Source organism: Podarcis melisellensis (genome assembly GCF_964234715.1).
Source record: "Podarcis melisellensis genome assembly, chromosome: 12".
Classification (NCBI taxonomy): Eukaryota; Metazoa; Chordata; class Lepidosauria; order Squamata; family Lacertidae; genus Podarcis; species Podarcis melisellensis.
The window spans coordinates 36,790,221-36,810,794 of record NC_138544.1 but is presented as its reverse complement, the minus strand read 5'-3'; the positions used below and the strand labels follow the sequence as shown (position 1 = coordinate 36,810,794).

Here is a 20,574-nt window from a genome sequence, read left to right as displayed (position 1 = left end):
AGAAAGAAACTGTGAAACAGAAGAATCTTAGCCCAGACTGCACATTAGGCCACAAGTGGCCACATACAGCATAGCATTAAGGATCTTAGAAGGAATTCTAGAAAACATTCACTCACTTTAGACAGAAAAACACAGACTGAGACAATGATTAAATCTGTGGCAAAGACTGCAAGACCCATGTATGGCAGATGTTTCAGGAAAGTGAGGCAAGGCACAGATTGAAAATCGAATAGGAAATTCACAAGAAATGAGAGGAGCTGCTCATTCAAGAAAGTAGCTTAGTCGCATGCTACAGGTCAAATCTTAATATTTGTTATGTGGCCAAAGAATTTAGCATCTTAAAATAAAGGCATTGCACCTTTCATTCACAGAAAAGGTTGTTAGTCCTATTCAGAGTAAAGTAGACCCACTGAAATTAATAAACATGGATAACACATGTCAATTAATTTCAGAAGGTTTACTCTGAGCAAACCTTAGTTGGAAACAGCCCATAGACACAGGAAAGTCATTTTTTTCTCTCTTTCATGCCCAACAAGGGGGAGAATAGACTAAAACACGCCCTCCGAACAACAAACCCATGGGCTTGCTTTTACCTGTTCTCCACAGAAGCCAGTGATCCCTTATTTGTTTCACAGAATGTATTTGCTTCTGAAAATGTTGCAGATGTTTGGCTAATTAAGTAACAATAGGAACCATGCCTTCTCCAGCCCTGTTCATATAGAAGAACCAACAACCACATGTTACTACAGTATTACAAGTTTGGAGACGTGTTTTTGGTAGCAATGTTGCTGAACCTTTACTGAAACAGAAATCCACATCCAGCACTAGGTATCACAGAAGTTGTACAGTTGAAACCAGAATGTGTCAGAATTTAGTTATAAAATAAGATTTCCCTGGATTCCTAGATTGAGATTTTGGGGCATAATACAAACAGAGGTTTAAAAAAAGAAAACATGCAGCAAAGTAATGTGTGGAAATGCAGGCTATTAGACCTTTAAAACAGTGTTTCCCAACCTTTTTTGGGCAAAGGCACACTTGTTTCATGAAAAAAATCTCGAGGCACACCACCATGCCAGATGGGGAAAGGTCACTTTTTACTTATGTAAAAAAAAATAAAAAAATAGTAACAGCATAGAAGGTAATGGTTATCTCTTTGATGTCTGATGGGAGGGCATTCCACAGGGCGGGCGCCACTACTGAGAAGGCCCTCTGCCTGGTTCCCTGTAACCTCACTTTTCACAGTGAGGGAATTGCCAGAAGGCCCTTGGCACTGGTTCTCAGTGTCTGGGCTGAACGATGGTGGCGGAGACGCTACTTCAGGTATACTGGACCGAAACCGCTTAGGGCTTTAAATGTCAGCACCAACACTTTGAATTGTGCTCGGAAAGGTACTGGGAGCCAATGTAGGTCTTTCAAGACTGTCGTTACGTGGTCTCGGCGGCAGGTAGCAGCGCTCACAGCTTACGGACTGCACCGTGTAACAGGTGTCTGGCCCAGCAGCCTAAGGCGGACAAGCCACTGAAACAGGCATTCAGAATCCATTCATTTCATAAAACCTGCAGGGCTCAATCTCTGTGTTTGTGTATGTGTGTGTTTCTGTTTTGCCCAAGGGTCTGGGGGTGGGAGAGAGCTCTTTAGCATGATGCTTTTAAAACAATTAAATTATCAACAAACAAACCTGATGATACGAATAGCAACGTCAGGTGCTACCAGGGGGGGGGGAGGGGGCCTACTCGGAAGTAAATACTGCGTCCAGGCGCAATTAGCGCTGATTTAAGGTGCACCAAGACTGCCTAAAAACCTCACCAAAGATATGCAACAAAGCGCTTCGTTGCAGAGGGGAGAGTTTGTGCACCGTGGAGGCTGGAGGGCTTCTATTCTACATGCGGGGGTTGGGGGGGCGAGGAAAATGTGCTCCGTGGGGGGGCGGGGAAGGCAAGAAAAGGAGCTGAGCTCTAACTATAGGCTCCCACGCTTGAGCACGCCCGACTCGGTGGGGCGGACCACCCTCTCTCCTGGAGGAGGAGGAGGAAGAGGAGGAGGAGATTCCCATCCACGGCGTGGCCTCCCGCGCTCCTGAACGGGAAATCTCTGCAGCCCAAGACTCTCCGCGAGGCAGCTCCTCCCTTCTTGCCTTGAGCCGCCGCCAGCCGCGCCCCCCTCCCCAGTTATCTGCTGCCTGCCAAGCCCCGCCCCTCTTCATTGTCCTCCCCTTCTGTTTATTCCCCTTCCTCCATCCCTCGCTTTTTTCCCTCTCTTTCCTTTTTTTTAAAAAATATTTTCTCTTCCCCTTCTTTTTTCCCACCCTTTCTTTTTTCTCTTTCTCCCCCCCCTCCCCGCCCTCCTGGGTTAAAGGATTTGAGCAATGGGTCTGGAGGTGGAGCTCGTCGGAGGATTAGCCCGACTCGCCCGCCTCCCTCCCACGGCACACTAGGCAACGTCCAGCGGCACACTAGTGTGCCGCGGAACACCGGTTGGGAAACACTGCTTTAAAATATCCCCCTTTTAAATCATTTGCAAAGCTTCCCTTTCCTTCCCCTTTAGCATAGAAAAGACCACACTGTTAGGTTAGTTTATCATTTAAATGATCTTTCTGTTCTTTCAGAATTTTTGGTAAATTATTCTGCCTTAAATAGTCCTCCATTTTTTCTAAATCTTCTTTTCGAGCTTTATATAAGTCTCTATAAAATTTTAAGATTTTTTTTCTAATTTCTTTTCTGTTATCTATTAATTTCTCCTCTACTTTTATCTTATTGATTGTATTTTGGTCTTGTTTCTTTTTCAATTGCCATGCCAAAAGCTTTCCTGGTTTATTTGCAAGTCCAATTTTTGTTTGTTTTATATATTTTATTTTCCATTCTATTTCTTGATTAATTAATGTTGAAAATTGGGTTTGCAGCACCTTAATGTTTTGTTTTATCAATGCATTTCCAGGTTTCTTAGTTAACTCTTTTTCATTTTTAATGAAAGTATCTTTTTCTTCTCTCTTAACTTTCTCTGAAACGTATTGTGATGTATAAAGAAACCTTTCATTACTGCTTTACTAGTCTCCCACACCATATTTATATCAGTTTCCTTATTCAAATTTAATTCAAAATAACCTTTTATAGTTTTTTGGACTTTTTGTAGAATCATTTAATTATCTAATAGGCCTTCATTCAATTTCCATCTAAATGTTGAGTTCCCTTAACTTCTCAAATCCAATAATATTGCATTATGATCTGAGAGAGTCCTTGGCAATATCTCCACGTTCCCCACTCTTATTGTCAGTTCACTGGAGTCTATTCTTCCGGCAGATTGATTTGGCTCAGAGAAAAAAGTGAACTGCCTTTCTAATCGATATTTGAATATCCAAATGTCTATTAGGTTCAAGCTTTCCATCAACTTAAAACAAGCCATTGGAAGTTTCCCTTCTTTTGAGTCTTTTTTTTCCATATTGTTCTGTCCATTTCAAGGGAAACCCCCCCTTTCATATTCCCCATTACTATTATTTTCTGATCCATATAATCAAATAATTTTTCCTCCAAAGATTTGTAAAATTGATTTCCTCTCATTTGGGGCATATATCCCCACAATTATTATTATTATTTGCCTTGTGACTTTAACTGTACAGCTATCACTCTTCCCTCCTCGTCCATGAAGATCTGCTGTGGGTCATATTTGTTTTTTATATACAATATTACTCCTCTTTTCTTAACATTGTCCGACGTTATAAATTCTCTTCCTAATCTTTTATTTATCAACCTTCTTTCATTTGTTAAACTACTGTACAGTTTACTTTAGACTTACTTTCTTGCAATTTGGATCAACATTTTCAGGTTCTTCAGGAAGAAATCCCAACGGTTCTCTTTTACAGATGAAGCCAAGTTCCTCTTCACAGAAATAATCTGCCCAATATCCACTCTGGAAATGGAAAAATAAAGAAATAAACATTTCAGTGAAGAAGTATACACTTCCTCATTTTCTGATGCTTGATGTCTTTTGTGTTGATACAAAGCTTTCTATTGTATTATCTTGTCCTTGAAAAGCATAGTTTGATACTAGGCAATTCAAATTCTCTTGCAGAATTCTCTTGAATTCTCCAGTTATTACAGATTGTGCACAATCATTTGCCTTACAAAATGTATTCTGCAATTTAGTTTTATTAGTTGTGCAATTTATTTGTAATTTTTCTTCTTATGAGAAGCAACAATTAGTTTTGCACTGGAGCGTAACCACCAATGAGTGGAAGTTTTATTCAGCCACATGTTTGGCTTCTGATATTTCAACAAGCAATTCCCACCTTAGTACTGGCACAATCATATCTGTGAAATGCTTCCTCTTTTAAAAACAAAAATCAAAAGACTAAAGGTGACATTCTCAAGAAGATGGTTCTACATGTAGCAGAAGAGAAACAGCGCTGATTGTGACTAGCATGAGATGGAATGGAAATTGCTGCCTCCTTGTAACATACAATTAGGTCTCAACAAGAGCAGTTGGTATGGGGAAGGGTGTCATGTGGAGATGCCCTCCTGACACCAGCACTGCCGCTTACTGGGACAGTAGGACAGACTGGGGTTGTGAAGGTGCACCAGGTGCACCACTATGCACACAGGTCCTGCTACCGCAGATTCAGAAATCCAAGCAGCCAAGATCTTCTCCCTCCTTACTTGTTTGTGCATTTGTGGTCGGTGGCAACCTTTTTTGGGCAGAAACCATGCAGGGAGGGAGAGAGATCGGACAAATCAGTCCCCCCCCTTTGCATCTCTTTTCCCGGTTGGCTGCAGCCATTTCAGGAAGAAACCATGGAGGGAGGGAGGGAGGAGAGTGATTGGACAGATTAAAAATATTCCCATAAGAAATGATGTAAATTGTCAACTTGTTATGTGAATGCTCGCCTAACAAATTCCTGGGAATGCATTGTGTTCGGAAAGCAGGACCTGGATGTATTTGATCTTTCACACAAAACTGAATCCAAGGAAATACATCTTTGTTGGGGGTTCCGTGTTTTTTACCTCCCCATTCATAATGACACAGGCACTTTGCTCATCATTTATGTGTGCGGGTTTTCCTTTCTGCCACTTGGTGAGTCTCACTGTAGAACCATCACTCCATTCATAATACTTCGGAATCTTCTGGTCATTCAGTCCTATCCAGAGAAGATCTGTTGACTCTAAGAACACAAATGCATCTTGTTTATTTGCTCACAGACTTTAATTGCAATAAACTCAGGTGTTTCACAGGATCCTATTATTATTAAATTTGTATACCACTAGGGATAAAGAAAGCTGATCGCCAAATAATTGATGCTTTTGAATTATCGTGCTGGAGGAGACTCTCGAGAGTCCCATGAACTGCAAGAAGATCAAACGTATTCGTTCTTAAGGAAATCAGCCCTGAGTGCTTACTGGAAAGACAGATCGTGAAGCTGAGGCTCCAATACTTTGGCCACCTCATGAGAAGAGAAGACTCCCTGGAAAAGACCCTGATGTTGGGAAAGATGGAGGGCACAAGGAGAAGGGGATGACAGAGGACGAGATGGTTGGATAGTGTTCTTGAAGCTACCAGCATGAGTTTGATCAAACTACGGGAGGCAGTGGAAGACAGGAGTGCCTGGCGGTCCATGGGGTCGCAAAGAGTTGGACACGACTAAACGACTAAACAACAACAACAAGGGATGATGGAAGTTGTAGTCCAGAAACAGCTGGAGACCTAGGTTTGGTGAAGTTTGGTGAAGGCTGTAATAGTGCCATATCTCACATTTGGGTCTCATGTTCAATACAGCAGACTGGTGCTTCCCCCTCCCCCCAGGGTGGGAGACTCAGTAACATTCCCTTCTTGCACGTGGTAAGAAAAATGCAAAACAAAAAACTCTCTCTCTTAATCTCACATATTTAGCAGATACCAGAAGGACCAAACTTTCTAGATATACTTACGGTAGCCAAGCTGAGATATGACAAAGCTGTATTCTTCAATGCTGTGAATACTTATTAAATCTCCATCTTCTTCTCTGCAGGACCATAATGCATTCTTCCATGTTTTAAGGTCTCTTTTAAGTCGGTAACAGTGACCTGCAAATGCAGTCCAGCCATCTGGACATTTAATTGGTTTCAAGCCACCTAAAAAGAGATCAAATTTAAGATAGCATGACTGGAGGATTTTTTAAAGAAGAAAGTGTATTATGCTATTAGGATGTCATAATCTCAATTCCTTAATTTGTGTATATAAAATATGTCAGAGGCAAATCTGACAATCAATATCAACAAGACAGAGTAGCCAGTTCTTTACCATGAGGCTATTATTGTCAATAGAATTACCAACAATTATTGTATTCAAATACATTTATTTCACCTATGGGAATGTGAGATTTGCTGTGTAATGGCAACAACAGATGGGAATGCTACCTGTTAAGTTTAAGAATACAGTTGATAACTTATTCTTAGCTAAGGACAATATATCCTCTGGCATCTCAGTCCAATTGACAGGGACTGGGCAGAAGAGGAACAGTGGAGACCGCTTCCCCAGCCTGACCCTTCTAGAGAAGAAGACAGTTCAGAATTACAACAGGGGTTTGAGGGAAGCCGCAGCTCAGAGGCAGATGAGGGGGAAAGTTGGGGGGAAATGGGAGAGGAGGAGGAGGCAGAGCCGGAGCAGCAGCTGGCTGACACATTGTCATTAGAAAGCATTCCACATCCTCCATCTCCCAGAACCCGGCAAGCCTTAAAAGTAGGAGAGCAAAGAGCTCGAAGACAAATGACCCTAAGCAGCAACCGTAGGGGTGGTGGTGCTGTTGATGAATGAGGAAGTGGGAATGAAGGAGGGGTGGAGATTTACTCGGGACAACGTCATTATTCCAAGAGGCTGCATTCCCAAGCCTCTCTCTGTGAATATTGAATGAAAAAGCAGATGGTAATGACTTTTTCTTGTCTTATCTGTTCCTGGCAACCTGCCGTGGCAGTTGGTTTCTCTGCCACCGGACATCAATAAAGTGTTCTATATTGCATATACTGCTACAAACAGCAAAACCTCCACTGCTAGAGATAAGATTTTTAAAAATGTAATATTGCCATTGGCAAACTCCACAACTTATGACATAATGAAATATATGTAAACTTCATTCCCAGGTTAGCATCCTACCTGAAGGAATAAAAGAAACATCTAATGAAGAGTTTTCTTTCTTGCAAATGTATCCAATTTTCTGGTGGCACTTATCATTCTCCCAATTGCCATTCTTAGACAGCATTGATCCACATAATTTTTCTGTTTCTGGGGATGGGCTCCCTTTAAGAAAGAGTGAGAGAAACAATCATTATCTATGCCCTGTGTTAACATAGCAACACTGTATTTATCATTCATTTGGAGGCTCTGCATTTTTAGGAGCACTGCTAAAAAGTAGCTCATAATGTTTTAAATAAAATGCATGTTATTTGTTTTCCTGTTTGCAGAAGTATTTATATCTCAAGAGAAAATAGTATTCTTGGAATATCTATACAAGAAACTACAGGGACAAAACACTAAAACACGGGAGAAATAATATATATATTACGATTCAGATAGAATAATATATATATTACGGTTCACTCACCTGGAGCCCAGTTTAAATATCTGAAAGGACGATCACCAATCCACTGCCATCCACTCTCGGCATCAAAGCTGATCAGACCAATCCAGTAGGCAGTAGTCATACTATTTATTAATCCTATTCAATGAAAAGAAAATCAGTTGTCTTGTATTATGTAGCTATGGGATCCATAATTATGAAGCTGGGTGGAAAGAAGCAAAATTAAACCACAACAAAAGTCGCTTCTAGGGTGGCAGCTTTTATTCCAGTATAGCTAAATTTTAAGCAGAAATTAATATGATGAAACATTTCATCTAGTATGCCGATGCTATGCTTCATTAGATTTAATAAATTAATTTCTGCTTCTACTGTTGTCAAAGACACAGAGGACCTGCTAGGAGATTTGGTAACCATGAATGCAAAGAATAATCTGCAGTGGGATCATTTGAAACGGATGACATTCAAATTAATTCTGCTGGGAGTAAGGGTACTTATTATATTATGTTTATGAAATTGCTCCCTATAGTTGAGACAATATTGATTATGTAGCAAAATATTATTAGAACTGATCACTTCTTTAGGTGTGCTTTATTATGTTCTACCTGTCAGGTACGCTTGTTCATGTAAGCTGGTGATGCTCAGTAAATCTGCATTCTGTTGCCGGCAACTTTTTCTTGCTTGGTACCATGTTAGAGCCGAGCGGGAATTGATCTGGTAGAGATTCCCTGTCCAATGGTTTTTGGTCCAGAAGAATTCATCATCTGTAAGCATTGTTAACACTAGTGTCAAATTATAAAATCACAAATGGCAAAGCTAAATCTGCAAGTGAGATAAACCTGATTAATCAAGATACCCAAATCATATAGAGCAGCACCCTGGGCCTCCCTCCATAATAATATGGCTTCCGAAGCCCCATTTGCAATATTCAAGCATTAGGTAGGGATATCTTCAGGCACAGCAACTTAACCACATCAATTTCTATTTACGCTTCCTGGAACCCTGTGTGCAAAGAGGACTTCAGGTTTCAGGTTAGTTTACATGAGTTGGCTTTATCCCTGTAGACATTCACACCTAATGCATGGATGTATATACAACTCTACCCCACCCACTGCATGAGTCACCACTGGCCAGATCCCAAAACAGGAAGGACCAGACACACTCATCTTTAACAGACCATCACACACAGAGACCATTGTTCTACATAGAAACAAAGGCACATATTTCATTTTAGTAGCTCTACTTCTTACTTAAGAGAAAGGATCTGCAGCTGCATGGTTCATGCAACATCAAAACTTTTTCAGCTGTTCCCCTCTTAACAGCTGAGGGTTGGAAGAAGACCAAGGGACAAATGGAATCTGGCTGCCCCACTTCTGCTCTAGACCTTGATTTTGTCTTGAACTGAACCACATCATCATCTCAATCCCTTTCAAGCTAAGAAGTGCAGACCTAATCCTGTATGGAGCTCTGGCATTCTTTATATTTATTTTACTCTCACTCTTAGGGGAAAGTTCCCCCCACCTTCATCTTCTGCTTATGTTGCACAATCAGTAAAACAGAGGCAATAATGTCTATTTCCCTTTTTCTATGTAGGAGAAACATTCCTCTAAGCAGCTCATACATGATGGCAAAGTAAGGGCCTGGCTTATTCTTATATGTTGTACTCCCCATGATTTTTTTAAAAAAATTAAAACTGTATATTATAAATAAACAAACTTGGTTTTACCTTTTGCTGGACAATGTCCACTTAAAGAGTCTTTAGTCACCCCTGTCCAACTGGCTTCCATCTTTTAAAAATTAAAGCTAAGAGTCTGGGGCCCCAGCTGACTCCCCAAAATCTGACCCCTTCTCTGTTGGCAGCCGTGCAGTAATCCCATGAAAACAATACAGAGAAGGTCAATGTGCAGGTAAACTACAAGCCCTGCCTTATGCCTATTCAATGTGTCAAATGTCAAGCTGTAAGTGCATCCTGAAAATTGCAGGTATGCAACTGAAAAAAAAAATGCAAAAGCCTATTTGCAAGGGACAGAAGTCTGCCAAGACATTTCTCCCTCTGCTTTGATCTTCTTGCAGCAGGGGAAAGACCTGCAATTGCACACTTTGGAGAATATCAAAATCCTTTTCCATCTAAGCTGCTCCCCACTGAACAGCTGATTGGCTCAAAGGAGATGAGAGGGCCAGAGGAAAACTGGCTATAACCTGCATACAGCAGTTTGCCAACTCTACTGTGGACCTTGCTTTTGGCTTGACATCTGTTCCTTTCAATTGAAGAAGTGTGAGCCTGATCCTGTAAGGGGACCCTGAAATTACTGACAATTCATTTTGTTCTGATTCACAGGAGAAGGATCCCTCTCCCCATTTTCTTCTTAAGTTGCACAACCTGTAGAACAGATATAATAACGACTAGTTCGCTTTGTTAAGACCAACATTCCTCTAAGCAACAAATGCACAATGCCAAAGGCTCAAACAAACCCTTTTTGTTTACCTTTCGCTGGACAATATCCGGTTAGAGAGTCTCTATCCACATCTGCAGTTGTTCCGCACCAAAGTCGCCCATGTTCATCATTGTCTCTTATGCACTGAGCATGCAATTCATTCCGATACTTGAATGGAAACATACAGGGGGCTCCAAAAGAATTGCCTTCTAAGGTATACAGAGCTAAAAGAAAATTGAATAGATGCAATGATGAAATAATTTTGATCTGTTATGAGATAAGAACAGAAGTTGGTAAGCAGAAGAGATGAAGACAAAGTCCTCAACACAGAATGCCAGATATACTCAGATGCATATGTTGACTTTCTGTGTAGACAGGCTTCCCCATTGACATCAACTAGGCTTTGGACATTCATTCTGTTGCATGAATGCACATGTGCAACTTCCCTTTTAATTGAAGTGGATCATCAGTCTAGGAAAGGTTGGGAAAGACTTCTGAATGAAACCCTGGAGAGCTGCTGACAATATGATGTGGATGAGCCAAAGTTTTGACATGGTACAAAGTATCTTGCTGTCTTCCTAAGTCTTTTTGAAGTAGGCTGCATGCTATGCATACTTAAACTCTGGTGCCCATCATGAAATTTCTACACAGGAGTAGAGTTGCGAAATAAACAGAAAGCTACCAACCACCCAGTGTTGGTAAATCTGGCCCCTTGTTGCAATGCAAAGGAAGTGAAAGCATTTCCTGCTCAGGCAAATGGAACTAGTGGAACCAATGAAACAAATGGAACTAATAGAAATTGAATTGATACTGTTGGGCTATATTTCTATCCTTGCATGTCCCCCCACCCGGGTAATTCTTACAGTTTCAAAACATCATTTAAACATCTATTGGAAATAGATGTGGAAGGAGAGATTCAGCAATTTTTTATTTTAAAAAATCCTCATAAGATTTCTCCGTGATTTTAGTATGAATTTCTCCTAATGCACACATTTTTTATATGCAGTTTTGACTAATGCACTTTTTTTTGCAATTTCCCTTACATAATGCATTTTGTATGTTATTTTCACATATATATATATATATATATATATATATATTTAATGCACGCTTTCCTATTAGATGCCTTTTTGTGAATACTGTACTCGGAGAACAATATCGAAAAAATTTAGAAAATTTTGAAGGGTAGCTGTGTTTCAGTTTTCGTATTGCTTTTCAAAAGTGCAGATGTGGTGGATTCAGCTTGAAATGCAAACTGAATAGAATTTCACACACACCATCGCTACCCTTGAACCTGCAGGTCTACAGCCCAGAGACCCCAGTCCTGGTAGCAGCATTTTGTGTTTCAAGTGTTGGGCCTCCAAGACCAAAAAATAAAGCCATTCACTTCTAATATGACATGAAAGCTTTCTTAGTACAGTACTTGAATTTGGCTGGATGCAGATTATCACTACAGTGGTACCTCGGGTTACCTACGCTTCAGGTTACAGACTCCGCTAACCCAGAAATAGTACCTTGGGTTAAGAACTTTGCTTCAGGATGAGAACAGAAATTGTGCTCTGGCGGCGCGGCGGCAGCAGGAGGCCCCATTAGCTAAAGTGGTGCTTCAGGTTAAGAACAGTTTCAGGTTAAGAACGGACCTCCAGAACGAATTAAGTACTTAACCCGAGGTACCACTGTACTTTGTTAAAGGAAAGAGTAAGATGCTAGTGTGTGTGTGTTAGATAGATATAGAAAGAGATGGTCAGAGAGATAAAGAGGCTGGGCTGAGACATTTATGTCATAACCATGACAGAAACAAACAGGGCTAAACAGCTGCTCTCCCTTTGCACTGGTGCTGATGAAAACTGGACTCCCATGACTGCTACAAAATGGGTTTTCTTTGGATATGTTTTGAAATTATGTGGTTAGCACCATGTCTATGTCAGCCTTGACCATCTGGTCATCTAGAGAAAGAGGACAGATTCTCTGAATTTTACCTTCATAAGCCTTAGAGCACAGGCTGTCTTTCGTTCCATAGATCTTCCAGGTACTCTTGCTGGTGGCTACTTCAGAAAGTATGAGACGACTTTTTTGGCCACTTTCGGGATTTAAAAACAAATCCCCCTGTTCAAGTGCAAGGAGGCTCTCATTTCTGCATTCCCATTTCTGAAGTTCACTCGTCTCATTACAGGGGGAGAGGGTGAGTGCAACCAGGTTTGACTTGGAAGGCACTGCCAGGCACAACTTCACTGCCATGTTCAAAATCTGGTCGTCGGAAACCCACTTGAAGTGTTGCCCCTCATTATCCTCATCGCAGTTGTCCACGATGATGGAACCAGATTTCTGAGACTGTATACAGAGCTTGAGGTTTTCATTATATATCAGAAAGCTGTCACTGTCTGTAAAATCAAGAGAGGAAGAATAGGAAACTAGGCAGGAAGTTCCACATACTTTCCAATATTCCAACCACTGGTAGAATGGTAATACCAGGATTCAGAATAAGAGGCAGTAATATTGAAAGAGAAAAGGGAGAAATGCCTTTCATTTTAATACTGTACTTTATTTTCATGATCCAGTACAGTGCCTTATTATTCAGTGGTCAATAAACTATTCCATTTATAAGTCACTAATTTTGATTCTTTGTGGCAGATATAGTTTGCAGCTTATTTTATTCTAAATACTATGCTATTGTTGGCAAGGGACCCGGGTGGCGCTGTGGATTAAACCACAGAGCCTAGGACTTGCTGATCAGAAAGTTGGCGGTTCAAATCCCCGCGACGCAGTGAGCTACCGTTGCTCGTTCCCTGCTCCTGCCCACCTAGCAGTTCAAAAGCACGTCAAAGTGCAAGTAGATAAATAGGTACCGCTCTGGCGGGAAGGTAAATGGCGTTTCCGTGCGCGGCTCTGGTTCGCCAGAAGCGGCTTAGTCATACTGGCCACATGACCCGGAAGCTGTATGCTGACTTCCTCAGCCAATAAAGCGAGATGAGCACCGCAACCCCAGAGTCGGCCACGACTGGACCTAATGGTCAGAGGTCCCTTTACCTTTAACTATTGTTGTTGGTATCTATTTTTAAGCAACATTTAATTTTCATGGTGAGGTTTTTTTTAAAAATCTTTATAAATAAAACTTCTAAAAACCCTCAACCATGCCAACAGAAATATTTTTATGTTATATTTCTTTAATGTGTTTGAAGGACAAAGTAGGCATGTGTGAGATCTGAAATTGGTTCCCTTTACATCTTTCTATTTTGTTAAAACCACAGTGCTGGGGCCAACCTGGTGTAGAGATAGGGAAGAGTGAGTTGATCCTTTCCCTCTCTGATGCCAATTCCACCCGAAACCCCAGCAATTTAACTATGCAGGAAAAAACATATGACCCTTGTATTGTGCCATATATTTTCATTTAGGTAAAGGTAAAGGGACCCCTGACCATTAGGTCCAGTCGTGACCAACTCTGGGGTTGCGGTGCTCATCCCGCTTTATTGGCCAAGGGAGCCGGCGTACAGCTTCCGGGTCATGTGGCCAGCATGACTAAGCCGCTTCTGGCGAACCAGAGCAGTGCACAGAAACGCCGTTTACCTTCCTGCCACAGCGGTACCTATTTATCTACTTGCACTTTGATGTGCTTTCGAACTGCTGGGTTGGCAAGAGCTGGGACCGAGCAACGGGAGCTCATCCCGTCATGGGGATTTGAACCGCCAACCTTCTGATCAGCAAGTCCTAGGCTCTGTGGTTTAACCCACAGCACCACCCGAGTGCCTTATATTTTCATTTACCCACTGGCTAAAAGCAGCTTTGGTGGAGTATTTGGGCTGTGACTAATGTTTTGGGTCATCTGCTTTTAATAAAAGAAAACATATGGTGAACAACTGATATATTATTGCTTTAGTTAATTAAAAGAATTTCTGTACCACCTTTTTGCTTGAAACTAATCTAGAGGTGAATTACATATAAAGACAACAGCAACCCTAAAAGCAATATAATACAAAAACATAAAGCATGACTAATCCTTGATTCATTAAAACTGGTATCAACAGTAAGGAGTACGAATTGAGCAATTGGTTATCTAACATATCTAGAAATTAAAACTACATAGGTTAATAGACCATCATCTACATGATTAAAGAACTCCAGCCACTTCAAAAAATGATTCTTCTATTGAAGTATAGCTAACAATGTGGTGATTTCCCTTCATGAGAAAGAGGCTCCAAAGGGCTGTAACCAGTATTGTCCTTCACACTGAAGGAAAGCTCATTGATCCAGCAGAGCCCTCCATTAGCCGAATGGGGAGGACCCCAACCCTCTTGTGGGATCTTTGGCACATGGGGGTGGGAGGGAGATGCAAGGGGAGTGAGAAATGGCAAATGTTGCCCCTTTCCCTGTTTCACTGATGGAAGGTTCCACTAGATCAAATAGCTTTGTGTCAGTGCAAAGGATACCGGTGATATATAAACCAGATGCTTTTTTATGATGTAAATGCAGATGTTGGATATATTGCTTGTGTAATATTGTTAGATAAAAAAAAATATCTTATATTTACAATTTATTTCTGTATCATGCAAAAATAAGTAACGGGGAAAAGAAGGGAAAGAAGTAAATTCATTATTTCAACAATAGAACACAAATAAATAAATTGTATTCAAAACTATGTTAGCTATTAATTTATTGTAATGACTTCCACACCTTTCTTATGGTTATAAGCAATAAAAATGTTAAACCAATTAACCTTGAATCTAACATTTCATGGATTTAACTTCCTAGCTGTACAACATTAACTTTCAGAAGATGATTTAAATTTCACCAGATAAAATTATGTGAAAGATGGAGCTCCACTTATTGCTAAGTTCACAATGGTGATGGAAGTGAAGAAGAGCTTACCTGATACCTGAAAAGCTGGCTGGATGAGAAGCAAGAGATTTAGGAGCCAAAGGGAAGACATTGGCTACAACCAAACCTATCACACTACTCCCATGGAAATAAGACAAATCAGAGTTTGCTGCTTTTCAAGTACTTCATAAATGAGTCAGGCAGAATGAAATTTTCACTTCTGTGTTTGACATGAAATTCATTGTAGTAGTACAAACGGATTGCAGTGTGTGTGTGCTGACACACACACACACACACACACACAGATTTTTGCTAACCCATCAGCTTCCACGGAAAAGATCTATTTTTGCATATCATCTTTGGGATATTTAGATTCGTTTCTCTCTTAGATTCGTAGGCTGGTACTTACGCTCTCTCTTACACACACACACACACACACACACACACACTTTTGCTAACCAGCTTCCATGGAAAAGATCTATTTCTGCAGAAAACCCATGAGTTATTTAGTTATTTTGGCTGGTACAACTCCACAAGGTAACAAAACAAGATAACAGTACATAGTGCTAAGGAAGGATGTACATAGGAGATCCTCATTGATAACTATGCTGCTTTTAAGCCATGGCCAAGCTTTGAGAGAGCCGCTAGCTGGAGGTCTGATTCTGGCCTCAGGAAATGAAGATCAAAAGGACCAGAGGCAGATCAAAAAGCTATCAATCGTCACTAGCCATAATGGCTATGCTCTGCCTCCATAGCTGGAGGCAATAACACGTTGTTAAGTATAATTGTTTAATTGACGCTGAAATGGAGAATGTCTGTGTGTATTGCTGAAAAGGTTTAACATGGGGAAATTCCACTGGAGTATTCTAAGTGCTCTCTGAGCTCCTAAATGAGTTGGATCCTTGATTGAGAGGGAGCAACTGTGTGGCTACAGTGAAGACCTTACAGTGATTGTAGACAATGCTCATGTGTTTACTGGAGTCCTTTCAATTTTGTGTCAGTGATGTAAATCAGCTTATACAGTGGTACCTCTGGTTACGTACTTAATTCGTTCTGGAGGTCCGTTGTTAACCTGAAACTGTTCTTAACCTGAAGCATCGCTTTAGCTAATGGGGCTTCCCGCTGCTGCCGTGCAATTTCTGTTCTCATCCTGAAGCAAAGTTCTTAACCTGAGGTACTATTTCGGGGTTAGCGGAGTCTGTAACCTGAAGTGTATGTAACCTGAAGCGTATGTAACCCGAGGTACCACTGTATATGGAAAATCCTTGCATTTGCAATTTAGATAAAAACACTGTTAATGGTTCATATTAAATAATTATATTGTTCCAGTGCTCACTTCCTCCTGTAGAGGAAACACTGTGGAAGGAGACTGCCAGGGAGTGGATGAAGAGGAATGGTGGGAGTACCCCGCTTTTCTGAACCTTTCCAAGGGCAGGAGGACAGTATTGATTTAGAACAGTGGTTTGCAGAAGGGCATAGGCCAGAGTGGGAAAGCTGGGAAATATTGGGTGAGAAGCAGCTAGAAGAGGAAACACCAAGAAAGAGAGACAGCTGGCAGATTCAGTGTCCTTGGAAAGCATTCCTGACTCCACCTTTGCCTAAGACTAGATGGGCTCTGAGAGTGATAGAACAGAAAGCGCAACGGCAACAAGATCAGATTACCCGACATAGGAATGACGTAGATTAATGGGGACAGAGGGAAAACCTTTACTGGGAACACATTTTTTTAGCATGCTATGACTTCCTTTGTGTCTTGCTGTGATTATTAAAGATTTATTTGGTAAGAACACTCCTTTCTTTTGATCTGCTTAATTACTGCCACCGGGGCAGGGATCTGATTCCAAGAAGCCTGCCAGAGAAGTAATCTAGTCTTGATCCATAACAGGAGTGGGGGAACATTTTTCAGACTGAGAGCCATATTCTGTTCTAGGAGACTTTCAAAGGACCACATACCAGTGGGTGGAGCAGCAAATGTTAATTTCACACTTCAATGATACATTCTAGACAGGCAAAATACTCAAGGGGGAGGGGGTACAAAACAGGGCCAGTGGCTGGGAATTGTCTGTGGCTGGGGGAAAGATCCAAGGGTCACTTAGGGGTTCTGGAGGACCACAGTCCCTAGGCCTGAGGTTCCCCATCCCTATAGTCTTGGTTGTCAGATGTAAGCCAAGGAAGTTGAAGTGGTGGCTGGGAATAACGTCTCTTGTCATGGACTTCCATCATAAGCAGATAGCCAACATCAGCCCTTTGAGGCCCAGAAGTTTCCTCATAACTGGGAAGGGGAGAGAAATACCACCCTCTTTTGTCTTTAGTTTTTTTTTTTTTTGCTCTGTTGCTATGGACAAGGGTTGTGTGCTGGGCCTGGGGGTAACCTGAGTAAAGCAGTCCTGGTCTGGTCCTGAATCCAAGGGTTCCGTGAGGAGTCAGTCTGACAGGGCCAAGGCAGGACATGAGGCAGGAAACCAGGCAAGGCCAGGCACAGGATGACAGACAGGTTCTGGCAAACAGCAACCTTGCTCCCGCAACCTGGGGCAGGGTCCAGCAGCCTTTTATCTCTGTCAGGGTAACGGCCGGTCCTGATCCCCTGGTGACTCACCACCCTGTCTCACCCGAAGGTGAGCACTCCTCCTGCGAGTACTCAGGTGTCTCCTTCTCTCAGACCTCTCAGTCTCTGCAGCTCAGGAGATGTCCAGCAGGTTACTAGACCCAGAGGCCGCCTCAGCCTCTCCTGACCCAACTGGTAGTGGAGCAGCTGTAAATGATTGCCCAGCTGGAGGCAACGAGATAATCCCCACATCTAGAGCCAGGGCAGGCTCAGGCCCCTGACTCGGCCCAGCTGGTGCTTGTTGCAGGGGAACCTGTGCAGACTGAGGCTCTTCAGAATCAGGCCCCAGACTAGGTTCAGCTGCCACCTGAGGCAAAGGATCCGGTGTGGACTGAGACTCCTCTGGCTCCAAGCCCAAGCCCGAGTCCCAGGCCATCACAGGTTGGATGGTTCTTGCTGTGGATGCTTGTTGTTAAGTAGCTCAAAAGTCACAGAGTGAGAATCTGTTGGCACAGTGTGTAAGAGAGACAATGTATATGACACCCCATTTTATTCCTATGGTCATTAACTCATGATATTGTTATGATTTAAGTGAGTTTAAAAGGCTAAACTGCACATTCTCACTATATTATTCCCCCCCCCCCACACACACACCAGGGTTTACAAAATGCTTTGTAGTAGCAGTAGTAGCAGTAGTAGTAGTTTTGCTATAAGAGGTCAGGAATGTAGAAGCAATGGTAAAGAATGGAATGGTTAGAGAAAGGTTTATTCTGTGCTTCACAATGGAAGTAATCCAAATAGCTATCTGAATGGAGGAGCCTGGGAAACCATTAAGTTCAGTGTCTAAAACTACCAAGCTCTTGCCCCACTGCCTCTCTGCCAAGCTCTGCCCCACTGCCAACTGGAATGGCAGTCGAATCTTCCTTCAACACTGGCAATGAAACAGCAACTTGCACTGTGCCTGACACAACAGGCTAGTTTCGTGAGGCCAGGACAGGCCATGTAGCACACACACCTCTGTCTTCCAATAAGGGACAATAGTCATGGGGCTTCAGATGCAGAGGCAGAAGTTTGATGCCATTGCCCCCTGAACAACTGTCACCTTAGTTTAATGGTGGAGCTGGCTCTGATCCCAATGTCTGCTTCACATTACAGGAAATCCAGACATTGGAGGGTGGTGAACAACTGTGTAGGCAAATTCCCCTTCCTCGGAAAAGAGCCCTGCTTGGTTAGACCAAAGGCCTATTTAGTCCTATTTGTATAGTGGCCAACTAGATCCTGTGAGAAGCCTACAAGGAGGATGCAATTGCAGTGGTCCTCAGCAGCTCTTAATCAGACACATACACTTTCTGATACTACAGGTAATATCATCATCATGGCTTCTCATTGACCACCTTCTCCTCCATCCATAGCACCCTCTGTAGCATCTGATTCAGCACACTTTGTGTTCTCTTGGCTTCATGAAGCAGTATGGGGTTTTTTTTGCTTGTTTTTCATCTTCACCAGCAACAACCAATGTGCATTTCTAGAGAAGGAAATAACACCAGGAAGCAAATAAAGAGCAACATGTTCAAAGGAGATTGGGGGACATGGGGCAGCTGTTCTGTTTGGTAAGCACTGCCTAGTTCCTTCCTCAATCACATCTGGAAAATGTGAATCAACCACAAAGTATAATGAGTTCAAAAGAATTGAGAAGTGAAAGTCATCTGCAATGTTATGAAGTTTCCTGAATATTTTAAAAAAGTGGTCAAATGATTTTTTTCATTCAAATTGCTGAGTTGGTGCCTGGTTAGCCCATTACCAGATACCAGAAGAATTTATATCAGCACATTACCAGATAATTCAGAAGAATTTATAAAAGAAAAGGAAATGTTTGTATGCAGTCCCAAACCATGAAGAAAAGTGGCTCTCTGGGAAAGATGGTTCGTCACCCATGAGATGCAGGACTGTTCTGTAAAATTGTTGTGCATACTGATGTTTCACATAGTTAGTAGTTATGTATTCATTAACTTTGTAGATGTTTCCAGACAAGACTTAAAGAAAGACCCACAAAGAGTCCACTGCAGTAATCCAATCTTGAAGACTAGCAGACCCTCCAAGTGCCCCTATTTTCCACTGACGTCCCTGATTTAGAGAAGCTGTCCTGGTTTCTGATTTGATCCCAGAATGTACTGCTTTTCCTTAGGATGTCCCTATTTTCATTGGAGACATGTTGGAGGGTATGGAGTTATCGGACCCCTGAGCTGTCTGAAGGCAATCCTGTATAGGGAAGGGTTCCCCCCCCCAATGTTTAATGTTTTATTATGTTTTTATATATGTTGGAAGTGGCTCAGAGTGGCTTTGGCAACCCAGTAAGATGTGTGGGGTATAAATAGTAAAATTATCATTATGGAACGGGATGTCCCTATTTCAATCGGAGAAATGTTGGAGGGTATGAACTAGTAAGGCAAAGTTATCCCAGCACAGTTGCAGCTGTTGTAGTAGCTGAGGGTCATAAAAGGAGCTCATAGCAATGGATGCCCTAAGAATCTATTGAGAAGTTACTGTTCTTTTGTGTGTGTGTGTATTACCAGCAACATCCTGCTGCTTAGAAAAATTGTGCCATTTGGTGCTATTAGAACTACATTCTTTGACACAAATATACATCTTGAGACATGTATTTTAATGTTTTTAAATAATCCAATGTGCTTGAAAGGAGTGTAAGCAACAGAAAATAATGCAGCCAGTTCCATCAGGTAATCAGCAATATAACTAATGAGGTCTAACAAGAGGATCATAATCAGAAAGCGATTGGTGGACATTGAACCCTCCCTCCAGTTAACTTCTTTCCCATGTGGCTGGGCAGATTGTGATAAACACCAGCAGTAGCAATACCTGGAAAAGTGTACTACTAGATTTGGCAACTACCACACAATCAGATCAGTTCAACCAGGAATCAGATTTGTATTTTCAGAGCAGCATGGAACCCTGATAACATGGAAGCAGTTTTCACCCCATTGCTGTGATTGTGAATCAAGCCTGGACCTGTGCAGATAACTGGGGCGAATGGAGTCTACCTTTTTATTATTTAGCAAGAATTACTTCCCTGTCGGTGTCTGATGCCAACAATGTAAGCTTATGACCAGAAAGAACCTTTAGGTTGCAATCACCTACGCATTTGAGGCCCATTAAAATCAATGAGACTTACTTCTCAGGAGACGTTCATAGGGCTGTCCTTGAAGATGTCTTGGAGAATTCAGTTGGTC

At 41.8% G+C, this 20,574-nt stretch overlaps 1 protein-coding gene and 1 long non-coding RNA gene across 2 annotated transcripts in view; one reads left to right on the top strand and one right to left on the bottom strand.

Moving 5' to 3' along the window:
* LOC309380849 (macrophage mannose receptor 1-like) overlaps positions 1-15,019 on the bottom strand; it is a gene marked incomplete at its 3' end in the record, with an annotated part of 32,142 nt that extends 17,123 nt beyond the window's left edge. The window contains exons 1-10 of the mRNA XM_081930944.1: positions 14,836-15,019; positions 11,952-12,353; positions 10,023-10,196; positions 8,143-8,301; positions 7,565-7,678; positions 7,117-7,260; positions 5,916-6,098; positions 4,995-5,152; positions 3,790-3,903; positions 594-709 (exon numbers count right to left, since the gene is read on the bottom strand). Of these exons, the coding sequence (XP_081787070.1) occupies positions 594-709; positions 3,790-3,903; positions 4,995-5,152; positions 5,916-6,098; positions 7,117-7,260; positions 7,565-7,678; positions 8,143-8,301; positions 10,023-10,196; positions 11,952-12,353; positions 14,836-14,896 (1,625 nt within the window). The 5' untranslated portion in view covers positions 14,897-15,019. The remainder of the gene's footprint in view (positions 1-593; positions 710-3,789; positions 3,904-4,994; positions 5,153-5,915; positions 6,099-7,116; positions 7,261-7,564; positions 7,679-8,142; positions 8,302-10,022; positions 10,197-11,951; positions 12,354-14,835) is intronic.
* A 766-nt stretch (positions 15,020-15,785) lies between these two features.
* Positions 15,786-20,574, top strand: part of LOC309353444 — a 162,835-nt gene continuing 158,046 nt past the window's right edge. Inside the window, exon 1 of the long non-coding RNA XR_014161858.1 lies at positions 15,786-16,026. This is a non-coding gene — a long non-coding RNA (uncharacterized lncRNA). The remainder of the gene's footprint in view (positions 16,027-20,574) is intronic.